The 14,734-nt window shown below is 35.7% G+C and overlaps 1 protein-coding gene across 3 annotated transcripts in view; it reads right to left on the bottom strand.

Annotated features, from left to right (window-relative positions):
- Positions 1-3,038: 3,038 nt before the first annotated feature.
- tp73 (tumor protein p73) overlaps positions 3,039-14,734 on the bottom strand; it is a 42,613-nt gene continuing 30,917 nt past the window's right edge. For 2 of the 3 annotated variants that reach the window (XM_017467086.2, XM_017467088.3), the window contains 8 exons: positions 13,116-13,225; positions 12,833-12,975; positions 11,922-12,010; positions 11,682-11,806; positions 10,003-10,154; positions 8,769-8,901; positions 6,091-6,184; positions 3,039-5,223 (listed from right to left, as the gene is read on the bottom strand). In XM_017467086.2, coding sequence (XP_017322575.1) covers positions 4,897-5,223; positions 6,091-6,184; positions 8,769-8,901; positions 10,003-10,154; positions 11,682-11,806; positions 11,922-12,010; positions 12,833-12,975; positions 13,116-13,225 — 1,173 coding nt within the window. In that variant the 3' untranslated portion in view covers positions 3,039-4,896. Of the gene's footprint in view, positions 5,224-6,090; positions 6,231-8,768; positions 8,902-10,002; positions 10,155-11,681; positions 11,807-11,921; positions 12,011-12,832; positions 12,976-13,115; positions 13,226-14,734 lie in introns of all 3 variants that reach the window. The other variant, XM_047155304.2, reaches the window with a different exon arrangement.

Genomic DNA, 14,734 nt, shown 5'->3' with positions numbered 1-14,734 from the left:
ATCACAGAGCACTCCGGATCCTTTCTAGACAACCAACCTGTCTTGTTCTATTACTATTACCTATTACTACGTTTTCCTGTGAAGCTGATTGTGAGCAGTGTAGGCTTGGGTACACACACACACAAAAACCCATTTGGGGTTTTTAGGCTTCCCACCAAAATCCCACACAGGTGTCTGTGATATCATTACTTTGTTTTTTGAAGTAACTGTAACTTACCAGTTTTTTTGTATCCTGATAACGCGGTTACATGTATTCCGTTACTACCCAAGCCTGATGTTAAGTTTCACATCTTCTTCCTGTGTCCATGGGTTTCCAGTAGGTGGGAGGAAACCAGAGAACCCAGAGAAAACCTAGACAGTAACAGGGGGAACATGTACAGAAACTCCACACAGACAGTAACCAGAGCACAGAATCGAACCAAGGACCATTGAGCTCTGAGGTGTCAATATTACCTGCTGCACCACTCTGCTACCCATCAATAAGTAGTTTTAATGTTTAGATTTTTGTATTTTTCATTTGGCAAAAATAAAAAACCATTAAGTGACATGTCATTGGTTTATTTATTTCTGGGCTGCTGTTTTGTTTTTTTATTGCAAGGTGTACAGATGTACTAGATACTATTTGTTAGCTGTAAACAAAATAGTTAAGCCAAACTGAAAGGTTAATATCTGTGGAACCTGCCAAAACAAAAGCATGATCTGTCAGAACATGGTGGTGATGGGTGAGACTCTAAGCCACATTGTTGTTCCTTGTATAATGTTCTTCTGTCATATCTACATATAATGAATGTTACTACAGTGGACATTATACGTTATAAACATTATAAACTCTTCTAGAGTAGATACAGACCTGCATAGTTTTTATGCTTCAAGATATATTTATCTGAGTCCAGATTCAGTTTGTATTTTCAAAGATAACTTACAAAGATAGCTGCACCATGCCTGCCTGAGGTGTATTAATACAGTTACTAATATCATCAGGTGTTCTCCTGCCTCTTGTGAAAGAAAATATGCAGCTACTTTAAGGCCTGGGCTCCCAACATTTGGCCTTATTTTCACACATGCTTATATTCTAAAAGAAAGAAAACAAAACAGTGGTAATGAATGAAGCTTTTTTATTATTATTTAAAGACACTAACTGCATTTCCGGAATGAGCTAGTAATCATTTTTAATGTCCCAAACGCAATGACTTGAATCATTAGTGCTGCCTCTAGAGGACACATTTAAACCGACATGCGTGTGTGCAGTGTGGGGGAAAAAGGCAGTTTTTGGTTTTGGTTTTAAATTAATAATCTACTTATACGTTCATTGTATAAATATATTATTTTAATGTAGCAGGTTTTACAAATCGAATATCATGTCAGTGGCCTAGTGTACTCAGGTGCAGAGTGTTGGTGAGCTGCTGTGAGTCAGCTCCATGTCAGAATCTATTTATTAGCCTACTACTGTACACTGAGTTAAAAGTGAACATAGTATCGAGGTGAGACAAAGTGACTTTCATGGCCCTCATCCGATGCCAGGCTTGTCCTTACAGATCCAGCATTCCTTACTATGTGTTCACAAGCTTCGGGAATGAAGTCGTACCATTACCATATTACACCATATTATAAAGCACAACACTGATATGGTCTCATACTCTATGAATATAATGCTTAATTCATTAAAGTTTGTATCTTTCGTTTCATAGACTAATGACTAGTACATGTAGTCATACACTGTAAAAAAAAAATTACAGTAATTTAATAGCAACAGTGCAGTAAAGTAAAATTTACATTAAATAACTGTAAAACATATTTACAGTAAAGTACAATAATAGTTTACATAGTATAACATAAAACGTAATCAAGTACATTTACATTTACATGTACATTTAAAAAAAAAAGCTGAGCTGAAGGTTAAGGGTCTTGCTCAAGGACACGACCATGGTGGTTTGGCATTGCTGGGATTTGAACATATAACCTTCTAATCTGTAACTCAAAGCCTTAACCACTGAGTCACCATGACGGACTCAACTAGCTTTCACTGATTCAGCCATCTTTTACTACTGAATTAACTCACACAAAGATTTCAATGAATCAGTACAGATCAGTATATATCAGAAGCTTGTGTGTTCAAATTCCAACACTGGTTTAGTCCTTGAATTTACAGTTGTGAAATGACTGTAAAATGTATAGTAAAGTTATTACAGTCAATGCAATGGAAATACTGATTATAAACATCATTATCCAGTGCTGGGATACACACACATACACACACACACACACACACACACACACACACACACACAGGAGCATAAATCACCCTGTGCAGCTGTGAACAGTAAGAGAAGTATATATATATATATATATATATATATATATATATATATATATATATATATATATATATATATATATATATATTGCGAGCGTTTAGGCCAATTCTTATCTCCTTAATCTTCTAAGACTCACCTTCAGGTCCAGACTTACAGATATCCTCATTCCTTAACTACATACTATTTCTGTTTCACTGTCACAACTGACTAATTTATAGTAGTTACTGGAGAATAACTGAATGATAAGACTTCAGGGGTTAAGCTATAAGATATTTTCTTCTACAAGCAATAGCTGTGTTCATGAAATCATGTGGATGAATATGGCAGTTTTTAAAAAAATAAAAGAATCAAAAGGTAGTAATTAAAACAGGTCAGAAATGTAATGAAATGCAATGAAAACTGTAATTCGGCAACAGTTTGTATAGTTAAAATAACAAGTCAAGTGCTGATGGGATTTCCTGAGAGATTTGTTCCATAAATGTTTTTCTGATGCTCCACTTGGAGAACAGGAACTGAATATAACTATTATCACTTCTGTTTCTATGGAAGTAGCCATTTTTTTCTCACTGTGTTACAGATTACGGTTGTCATCATGATGTTTAAAATTAAAACCAACCTAAAAACAACTAAAAGCCACGAGTTCAATTCTTTTGGGAAAAAAAAAATCAGAGCGGTTTGATTTCCTTGAAATGGCCTGGGATGGCATATTAATGACTACAGATATAATTACTATAATACACACTTTAATATTAATATTTAAAAAAAAAAAAAACCTTACACAATTCAAACATAAACATCATTTTTCATGAATGTGGAAATGAACAAAAATAGACGTTATGTTGTTTTTTTGGTTGTTTTTTTTTTTTTTTTAAAGAAAAGACTATTCAACTTTAAAACATTCATAAAATCTCTTATGAATAACCTGACATAATACTGATCACAATCAATCAAAAAATATTACAGTGTTTACAATATACAAAAGCAATAAAGTGCTTTCTTATGTGGATTTTAGCCAGCACCCATCGAAAAAAGCATTGAGCGCTGTGAACTGATCAGGCGTTAGTGAAACAGGGAATATTAACTGTCAGTTTAACAGATTTGGGTAGATTCTCATTACTTTTCACAAATGCATATGTGCATTTTGTCCATTACATTCTTGTAGCTAAAGTGATCCATTATCATAGTAAATGTGATTTGAAAATGTCTCACAACTGCCTGTTTGTAACCAAAAGCATATACAATAAGGGGGGACAGTAAGAAAAAAAATAATAGTACAGTACAATATCACAAGATCTACTTAATACTATACATTTACAAACAAGGCGGTGTTCAATGATTCAACACTGCAGCGGCAGCGCAAGTATTTCATTATTCGGGTAGCAAAACGTCTAAAAAATATTTATTAAAACTGCACAGAATCGATTCTGTTCCATTGTTGTTTATCTAATGGAAGCAATACATAAAAATTTTAATAACTGAATCTGTAACAGTGTAATAACAAAAGCACAAACCGTGTCATTTCTCAAAACATATACATACCTGGGTTCTGGTGAAGAAATATGTCATTACACGAATATTTTTTAATATTGTTCCAATAGTATGGCCAAATAAAGTCATTCCCACTTTAAATGATGGACAAAAAAAAAAAAGTCATTATAAAAACAGCATGGCATGATAAATAAAACCTTGTCCCGCAAGGCTAATACCACACACTATGGGGACAGTTTCTTTTTCTGAGCTAGTGTTAATGCTTTAAACACATATCAAAATCTAAACCATGTAATGCTCCAGTGTCTTGCAATATACATTTTATGGCAAGTAAACACCATAACACTCACTAATACTAGGTTTTATATGAGTGGAACACCAGACTGATCTGATTTTGACATGTAGCTAAGCTGAGCTGCACATTTCTGATAGTCGCTTCATTTTACTGGTGACAGACTGCTTTTCAAATACTTACGAAATTAAAGATTCAATATGACACTGCTCTATAATTGTCATTCTTGAGAAATATATCTTACTAGGTGCCCTTTAAGTTCCTTCCTACTCTAAAGTATTACTATGAGTGTTATTTCCACTGCACATTCAAAAACATTCCAAATCTAGACATAACATGATGCTACAGAAAAACAAACAACAACTATTTTTGTGGTTTGATGATCGTTTAGAATTTTGTATAGGTCGTCTACATTCTTTGAGACATGCAGATGTGAAGTCTGTTGTTGTTATAATATGGTCCTAACATGTTTTTTCGGTCCATTAATGTGAGTCACTATACAGTATACACATCATTGTGTTGTAGTTGATATAATTTATAAAATTGCTAGTTGTCCATTGAAAAAAAAAAAGTTCTGGGAGGTGCTCCTGTCACATTTACATGTTATAAAAGTGGGAAAAAGAAAAAAGTTTGAAAGGAACTGATTTTTAAAAAAAGATAAACATGACACTGAAACCGATAGAACTGTCCATTTCAGTTTTTTTTTTTTTTTTTTTAAAAAGAAAAAAGAAAGGAGCTTGATGGAGAAAAAAGTAAAGCAGCAAATTGGCAAGGTCTCTGTGAGAGCCTTAGTGAGACATCTCAGTGCATGTCGCTCTCTGCAAACTCTTCCTTAATGGAGTGCTTACGAGTCTTACAGTCGGGCATGTCGAAGCCGAAATCCGGCCACTCGTCTGCTCCGGCTGTGGTGCCGCGGTTGGGGATGGTGATGGTGTGGCGCACACGAAAGTGCACAGCCTCCATGACACGCTGCCGCTGCAGTTCACCTCCAGGACCAATGGCCATGGTGGCCATGTTACTGCTGGAGCGAATAAGCTGCTGGCCATAATCATGGCCCTGCTTCATGTCCTGGAGGCCTCTCCAGATGGCCAAACGGAACTGCTCTGGGATCTTAAGAGCTCCAAGATCCTGAAAGGTAAACACAGATGAGTTAATGTCCCCTTAGCTTTAAAGGCTCACTTTGGCATAAAAACTCTTGTTCTTTGAGTAATTCATGTTTTGTTTTTTTTTATCTTTTCTCATTATAGCTCATACAAACTGAATAAAAACTACTGAAGTTTCATCCATTGTGTATTTTATTAACTATTCACGTTAATATAAACCCTGAAGATTTGGTTGTTCTGTAGGGGTGGGCAAAATAAAAAGGCAAAAATATCATATCACAATACTTGAAGACACATCAATACATGATACTGTGTATGTATTACAGTGTATAAATTTGCTGAGGTTTTGCTAGCAAAGCACAAACAAGGGCCACTGTATGTAACATATGTAATAAACTACAGAAAAACATAATAAATGAAAATGATTAACAAAGAAAAGAAAGGAAAATGAAATTAAATCAAAGTTTATAATGTGTATTCGGTCTCCTGATATGTAGGAAACTGCATCTTGATGTTATTATATCATGATATTTATATATAAATGTTGCCCAGCCCTCATTATCTGACTACTTTGATTTATTGTGCTTTCTAAATAATGAATATAGTTTTCAAGACTTTAACCAGTTCCTGTTAGCTTTCATAAGGTTTGGCCATTGATGCACTTACAAAAAAATAGTTCACTCTACTACATAACCAAGACATATTCCTGATTTCTAGCCCATTTCTATCCCAAGTGGGGTTTCATATCTGCTGGAATCTGTTCATGGTAGCTTAAAAAAAACCCAAAATAAACCCCCAAAAACCTTCAATTTCCACTTTACAGTGAGTACAATTCTCGACTGACATCAGCCAGTGGAATCGAGTCCTTAGAGATGATTCTCGTTTTGTTTACCTCCATGGAGAGGGTCTGCAGGTGGTACACACTCTGGAGGCCCTGCGATGTGAAGTAGTCGATGCAGTTTTGGCAGCCCAGGCTGGTTAAGAAGCTGTTCAGAGAAAAAAGGAATCCCACTAAGACCAAGGGGCTGCACCCTGGGAATTACAGATTCGTGCATGGACATTTTAAGCAGACCAAAGCAGTATTTTAATCTATACTGACTGTAAATGATTATTCTACAAAATACATAATAAAATATTATAGAATAGTCTAATATAAATTATTTTTACTCCGTGGAATAAGGTGGTATTTCTAATACACAAGAAGTGCCAATAAGCTAAAATGAAGGAAATAGTAATAATATGTAACCTATAATTTGTTTTTGTTTCTAAATGTATTTTTAAAAGGTATCAACATTACAATAATAATAATAATAATAATAATAATAATAATAATAATAATAATAATAATAATAATAAATGACCCAATTAAAAAAAACACATGCAGCTGCATGAATAATCCGTAACAACTTTTTTTTTTTTAAAGCATTCAGACTTTTATTATAAATACAAAAAGGTGGAAATTCTACATACAGTGAAAAACATTCATCTGTTTTGATGTTGTAAAACAGGAATGGGACATATATATATATATATATATATATATATGACATGAATATTTCAAAGGTAGATTCCGCAACTGTTTCATGTCTCTTATTGTGCTTCATTTTTTTAACAGTTACAGTCTGTAATATAAATCATTTTGGAATTTATTAATTGTATATTAATTTGTCAAATCATGCAACTTTATGTGATCAAATTGATTTGTTTATTGGATGTCAACATGGGGGGGGGGGGGGGGGGGGGGTGAAGGAAAGAAAGAAAGTAAGAAATAAAATAAACAATGCCTTGACATGTTTGGGGACTCTACCTTTAAAGTGATACATGAAAAATACAAAATGCCAAAGAATGGAAACTTATAATAATGGAGTGGCAACTGAATTGCAATTAGACATGAAAATAAAACATATTTCATGAAAAAAATATGTTTTTTTCATTTATGTCAGAAACCATACAGTTCTGTAATATTGTTTTAGGTGTAGGCTGAGTGATGCTCCTAAACAGAGAATGAGTAATGTGTACAGAAGTGTGAACTCCAGCTAAATGTAATACATTATTGTAGTGGGTTGATATATATGTATATGAGACCACACAGTACATCCAATATCATGCATGGAAACAAGTAAAAAAAAAAAAAGGTAATTCTATATAATTATCTTACTGTATGCACAAAGATATAAAGACTAGGAAAACCAAATTTATTTCATTCAATATTCCATGAGAAAAGTCAAAGCAAGTGATTTCTCTTAGATAAACACTTTTTTTTTCTGACCAGCAGAAAAAAAAGATTTAAAATCTCAAATAATATATTTACAGATGAGTAAACAGAAGGGGTTGAGTCAGCAGAACCCAGGCTTCCCTTCTACTTAACACACTACAGCCATAAATCTTGTGGCACAGTTCTCCAAAAAGGTGATTCCATGATTGTAGTGCCATTTAGCCCATGTAACTGTTAAAAATGAAACTTTTTACATTTTCTATTTAATATTTTCAAAATTAAATATAAGAAAACAAGCATTTAATCAGTCAATGTTTTAACCCATCCTAGGCAACAATCGCTTTTTCTGTTTTTTCTTGACATTGTTCTCTTAAATAAGTAAAAGGGATTAGGTCTTTTTTTTTCACACAGAATTAGCAAATACACTGAATGTGTGAAGCATCTATGCTAATAGCATGATCAATGATGTTCTAATGATTTACCTACAATGATCATTTTAAAATTAAATTAATAATTGACTTTCAGTCTAGAATTTGAGCAACAGGACTGTGTTTTAAAGTGACCTTGATAGTCAATGTCACAATATCATTGAAAATAATAAAAAAAAAAAAAAAAAAAAGGAAAATTAGTCATTTTCCTCTTCCTATGATCTTCAGGAAATTTGGATGATGCAATATCTTGTTCAACATGTGACTTGTAGAATAATTTAACTATTTGATTGGGGTGAATGTGTTCAGGGAACAGGGTTGAGTGAATGCTGTGGGACGAATGTACATTATGTACATTATGTAATGTATAGTACATAATGTACTATAAAATGATGACTCATGGAAAAACGCCATTTCAAGCATGAGATGTTAAATGGATTCAGACATGAATGCACAAAAGAAGAAGAATGTTGAAGTGTAAAGTGTAGTTACTGTGGGCTAGGACAAGCAAAATGATAAGCTAGTTTGTAAGTGCTGTTGATTGTGTAGGTTTTACATTATTTATTTGAAACATGCACGTTGAAATCTTTTTTATTTTATTTTATTTTATTTTTTTTACCTTTACATATATATTTGTGAATGTGATATGAGTGGTATACAAATGGCACCCCAATCATGGAATCCCTAGTAATATCAAGTCTTGTAAAAATGACATCATAAATACTCTAACACATAGAAAAGACAATACAGTGCTTTTCAAACCATGAATGAAAAAGGCATATTTTGGCCCAGTAGACAGAAAGGATAAGTCTTTTTGTGTGACATATACAACAAGGGGTCATTTCTGTAGCTTTGCAGTCAGATGTGTGTGAGCGTGCGTGTGTGAGAGAAAGTGAGGGAAAGCCGTGCTACTGCAGGGTGAAGTACCTGATGAGGCTGGGGTCAGGGTTGTAGGGTGGAGGCGGAGTGCAGTGAGACGCTGACACCATCGACTGGGCCGGGTGCGCACCGTTCACGTCGCCGTTCGACTGCATGTGATGGCCGCCCAGCATGTTCGGACCTACGGGAAACATCCATGTCATTAAGACAACAGGCTATTGGGCAAATCCAAACTGAGCATAGCACTGAGAAGTTAAAGGGTTAAGCATCTGGCTCAGAGGGCAAAAGTGGCTTTTGGGCAGTTCTGGGATTTGGACTCTCACACACAGTATATTAACCATCCTTTAATATGTAACCTAAAAAGGAGGAAGGAGATACGAATGGCATCAAGAAGTTTATGAAGGTGTGTATTCTGCTATATCGATCGCCTATGTGTATAAGGTATGTGTATATTTCCTTCAAAAAAATTTTATTGATGCATAAAAATTAAGATTGCCACCACACTGTTGCTCCATACACACTGTTTTGAATCAGTGTGGCTGTACTATCAATATGTAGCGAATTCTGTATCTGTCATATGTCTGCTATTAAATCTCCTGATGTAAGATCTTGATGTTAAAATCCAATAGTGTGCACGAATTCAATAAATTAAGCAGGCGTTTATTAGTTGTTTGGCTCAGAATTAATACATTTCTAGCTTATTGCTCTTATCTTTTACTGCAGCTCACCAGAACACCCTTTTTCCCCTAAACACCTTGATGAAAGCCGAGCTGCTTATATTCAATTTTCAATTCAATTCAATTCAATTTTATTTGTACAGTGCTTTTAACAATGGACATAGTCACAAAGCAGCTTTATAAATATATAACTCAGGATATAAATTTTAAATGTATGAAGTTATCCCAAATGAGCAAGCCAAAGGTGACAGTTGCAAGAAAAAAACTCTGTGAGACGATATGAGGAAGAAACCTTGAGTGGAACCAGACTCAAAAGGGAACCCATCCTCATCTGGGTGACACCGGGGAGTGCGATTATAAATAAAACCCTTCTATAACTTTGTACTACATGGTCAAATAGTGCAGTTGTGTGACCAGGAAACGAATTACAGTTTTCACATGAAGTTTGTTGAAGTTATCACCTGTTCACTGATGGAGACTTGAGTGCAAAACTGTTCATTGCAATTGTAGTCCTAAGCCATCGTAGCAAAACTGTTTGTATCAATTGCAGTCCAAAGCCATCTTCGTGGTTTTTAAATGTTTCATGGCTTTATATGTGGTCTTACCCATGTGCACCATACTGGAAGATGGTCCTGCGTTCTGATGGCTCTGATGCGCCACTATCTGGTTGACTGAAGGAAGTTTGCTGATGTTGCCGTGGACTTTGTTCATGTTGCTCAGAGGTGTTCCATAGGGTGACGGAGAGGTCACGTGACCACTGCAAAGAAATAGATGTGTCAGGGAAAATAAGGGATAAAGCATGAACCTTTGTGTGTGTGTGTTGGGGGATGGGTGATAGAACAATCCAGCTGTGCAGTGTGTATAGAGATGTGTTTTTCATGAAGTTCACGTTCTACACGCTTTCACTTACCCACTGTTATATGAATATATTAAAAAAGTAGGAGCAAGACAGCACAAGTAGGCAGAAGCCGGTGTTACATGACTGTTTTCACTACTAAAGACATTTCTTTCATGACAAAAGCAAACACCTTGTTGCACTTTCTCAGTCTAAAAAAAATTAATACATTTCATTTGCAGAAAATGTATATATATACCACACTGAAAATCAAAGGTCAATATACTCATTATATTGTTAATAAAAGAAACTTCTTAGCTCGTTATATACAATTTATGTGAATTTTGAGACTCGCAAAAGTAATTCATTCATTCATTCATTTTGGGTCACATCCTTCATTATAACAAGACACAAAATTCATGTTGTGATGCAAAAAATTATTATAATTTTATGATCAGTTACATCGACACATCATGGTGCCATTTAGATTGTATTTATTGACCTAAGGAAATTTCACAGATAAAAATTCCATTTATCCACATTAAATGAGTGCCATATCCAGCGCAATATCACCCTGTAGCTCTCGCCTGGTTTCTCATTGAAGCTAAGCAGGGTTGAGCCTGGCAGTACCTGGATGGGAGACCTCTTGGGGAGAACTAAGGTTGCTGCTGGAAGTGGTATTAGTGAAGCCAGCAGGGGGTGCTCACCCTTTGGTCAATGTGGGCCCTAATGCCCCAGTATAGTGACGGGGACACTATACTGTAAAAACAGTCTTTTGGATGAGACCTTAAACCGAGGTCCTGACTCTCTGTGGTCATTAAATTCCCAGACACTTCTGGTAAAAGAGTAGGGGTATAACCCTGGTGTCCTGGCGAAATTCCCCAGTTGGCCCTTATCTATCATGGCCCCATAATAATCTCTATCCCTGAATTGGCCACATCACTCTCCTCTCCACCAACAGCTGGTGTGTGGTGGGCATTCTGGCACAATACACACACACATAATGTAAAGCACTTTGAGTGCCTAGAAAAGCGCTATATAAATCTAAGGAATTATTAATTATATTAACGTTTTTGTTTGTTGTAACAAGGTTTTGTTGTCACTTCAGTGCATAAAATGAATGCTTGAATGAATGCAAATACATTATTTATTTATTTGACAGAATTTAAAATATTTTTTCCTTTCTGTGGAAAAAAAAAAAAGTAGAGCAAGGTTTTACTTTAGTAATACACTTTCTGGCACAGAATTCATTCTATTCATGAAAACTCCCATCTTCTGGTATCTTCTCTTTATATGACAACCTATACACTTCAGCCAAGAGAAAGCTGTAGCATTTAAAATTTTTCTGAGTTGTAAATTTTGTCATTTTTAAATCTAAAATGTACATAAATCAATGGAGAGAAACTTTATTTATAGGACATGTACAGTATGTGTGTATGTTGTACTCACTGCCTGTGCAGTAGCTGCTGTTGCTGTTGTCTGTAGGAGTCGACTAACTGCTGTGGCACCAGCTCCACTAACTCTAAACTGTCCTTTATCTTCATCAGGATGTCAAAGTTCTCCCTGCCTCGTACCTGCACAACATCCCCAAACACATTACAGCATTGTCTCCAAGAAAAAACCACCTTACAGACATCTTACTGTTGTACATGTAATAAATTGTGTGTGTGTGTGTGTGCGCGCACTCACTGGGATGTAGTACATCTCCTCTTCTCCATGTCTTCTCTTCTTGATGTTTATGGGAGGGCCGGGAATGTTGGGAGGTGTTTGTCTGAAATCTGTGGAACGTGATACAAATACTCAAAGTAATGAGAACTGTTTTGGTTGGAGACATCACATTGCTAATCTTGGTTCCACATTCTTGATTCTATATTTAGGTCCAGTCTAATTTCCCTTTTTAAATTAGATTAGAATTAGACAAAAGACAAAACTGTATAATGTAAGGAACATGAAGAAGAGTTATCCACATTTGCTTATTTTCCAATAACACCACGTTTTATTCCTTTTATACCACAGGAATTTGCCAACAATGACAGTATTCTTTAATGAAAGAAGAACACATCATAATTTTTATCCATTTATAGCTTAATGTTGTTGAACGTCCATGAAACAAGTTACTTCCTGTTACCAGTTACGTTACATCAGCTATAAAGAGCCTCTATCACTCTCGTGAAGTTAATAAGACCAAAAAAAAAAAATGCAGCTTGTTGTGCTGCAGAGAAACTGGAATGTCTTTCCCATGTCTGAAAACTTATAGCAGCAGCTTTACCCTTGACTGTTACAAAGTACTGACACTGGAGACACCTTTCAAAAATATTAATTATACACCTCCTTCGACAGAAATCTTGATTTCAACAATTACATCTGTTTACGCGGACATGTCTCTGTGTAAGTTATAATAGAAATGATAGAAATGTTACTATAGAAATGTAACAAGGTACTAAAAACGAGAGCTGTAGCAGAAAATTAAACAACACCTTTTGGCTGATCAGAACCATGAATTCAACAGTGCTGTGGTATATATTATTATATTCATTATTAAAATACTTTTATTTCAATCAAGGCTAAAATGTGGTGTTTTGAATGAGTGCTTGACTCACTGCGCTTATTAACATTGCCATTTTTGGCCACGCTCTCGTTCAGTGCCTGCTGTTCTCTGAAATGATCCTCATCTGCTTTTCGGTCTCGACCTGGACATGCACATATCCGGCCTTCGAAAGAGCGCCGACCCAGGACCTGACCACTGCGAGAAGAGAAACGGTAAACCATGTGATAATCAAACTGAAGGTCGTGACTATTTTAAGGTATGTTTTGATACTTTTTATCTTAGACAGTCACAGACAGGTTATGGATATAAAAAAAAACAACAACAAAATGACTAACTCTCTTGTCTCCAGAGTAATGATGATGAGAATGGGTCTGCGGTTCATTCCACCAACACAGCTACTGTTACACATGAAATTATACAAAATTGTTGTGAATTCTGTCCCCACCTAGAGAGAGAGAGAGAGAGAGAGAGAGAGAGAGAGAGAGAGAGAGAGAGAGAGAGAGAGAGAGATTAGGTAATGCATTTTCTTTAGTCTTTTAAATACCATTACAACCCTGCATAAAGCACAATTGTTTTGAAGAAAGTCTTGATTTATTCTTGCCCCTAGGGGGCAGCAGAAGCTCAAAACACCAGCAAGTACCAGGTAGTGCATTTATAAACCTTCCCCTATTCCATCCTAAAGGTGAGTCTGTTATCATTTGAGGGAAAATTATACCATCCATATATTTCCATAAACAATTCTGTCCATGATATGTTTATAAATCCCAAATCTTCTTCACATTGGCTGTACATGAACAGGCTTATCATATCTACCTAGTGAACAGTATCAGATATCCTTATATGGTTTAGGTTTCAGCTTTTTAACGGGGATAGTAGCATCAACATGTTCAGGCTTATTCAGGCAGGAATTAATAGCTATTTATGTGAGAAAAAAAATGTTACTGAAAGCGAGACAGAAGTCTATTGTGGTGACTGTTGAATTGAGTGCATGAATTTGTCTTAGGCAAAAGTGTCTCATCAGTAGTTTCCTATAACATCGGCTCTGAATGTAGTGCTGGCTATTCTTCAAATTACAGATTTATACAGTGCTGTGAAAAAGTATTTGATTTCTTCATCATGATTTCTTCTGTTTTTGTGTACATCTTAATAAATAGTTTTAGATCTTCACATGAAACACACAACACACTAACATAAAACAAAGGAAACACACAATACAGTTTATTTATTTATTTTATTATTGAAGCAAAAAAAAAAAAAAATCCAAAACCTATCACCCATGTGAAAAATGAATTGCCCCCTTAAACTTAAAATCTGGTTGTGCCATCTTTAGCAGCAATAACTGCAACCAAATGCTTCCGATAACTGGAGATCAGTCTTTCACAGCACTGTGGGGGAATTGTGGCCCACTCTTCTTTGTAGAACTTCTTTAGTTCAGCCACACTGGAGGGTTTTCGGGCATGAACTGCCCTTTTAAGCTCCTGCTACAGCGTCTTAATTGGTTCAATTCAGGACTTTGACTAGGTCACTCCAAAACATTAATTTAGAAATTGACTTATTCCTATGCTTTGCATTGTTTCAGCTTACAGACTGAAGACCGGACCTTCTCCTTTAGGATTTTCTGGTAGAGAGCAGAATTCATGTTTCCCTCACTTATTGTAAGTTGCCCAGGCCCTGAAGCAGCAAAGCATCCCCAGACCATCAAACTTCCGCCACCATGTTTGACCGTAGGTATGATGTTCTTTTTGTGGAATTCTGTGTTTGGTTTACACCAGATCTAACGGGGCCCCTGTCCTCCAATGAGTTCCACTTTCGACTCATCAATCCACAGAATATTCTCCCAAAGGGTTTGAGGGTCATCAAGGTGTGTTTTGGCAAAATTCAGACAAGCCTTAATGTTTTTCTGGGTTAGCAGTGGTTTTCACCTCACCACTCTTCCATGGATGCCATTTTTGCC

This window comes from Ictalurus punctatus, chromosome 5, assembly GCF_001660625.3.
Source record: "Ictalurus punctatus breed USDA103 chromosome 5, Coco_2.0, whole genome shotgun sequence".
Taxonomy (NCBI): domain Eukaryota; kingdom Metazoa; phylum Chordata; class Actinopteri; order Siluriformes; family Ictaluridae; genus Ictalurus; species Ictalurus punctatus.
This window is presented reverse-complemented; position numbering and strand designations above follow the sequence as displayed.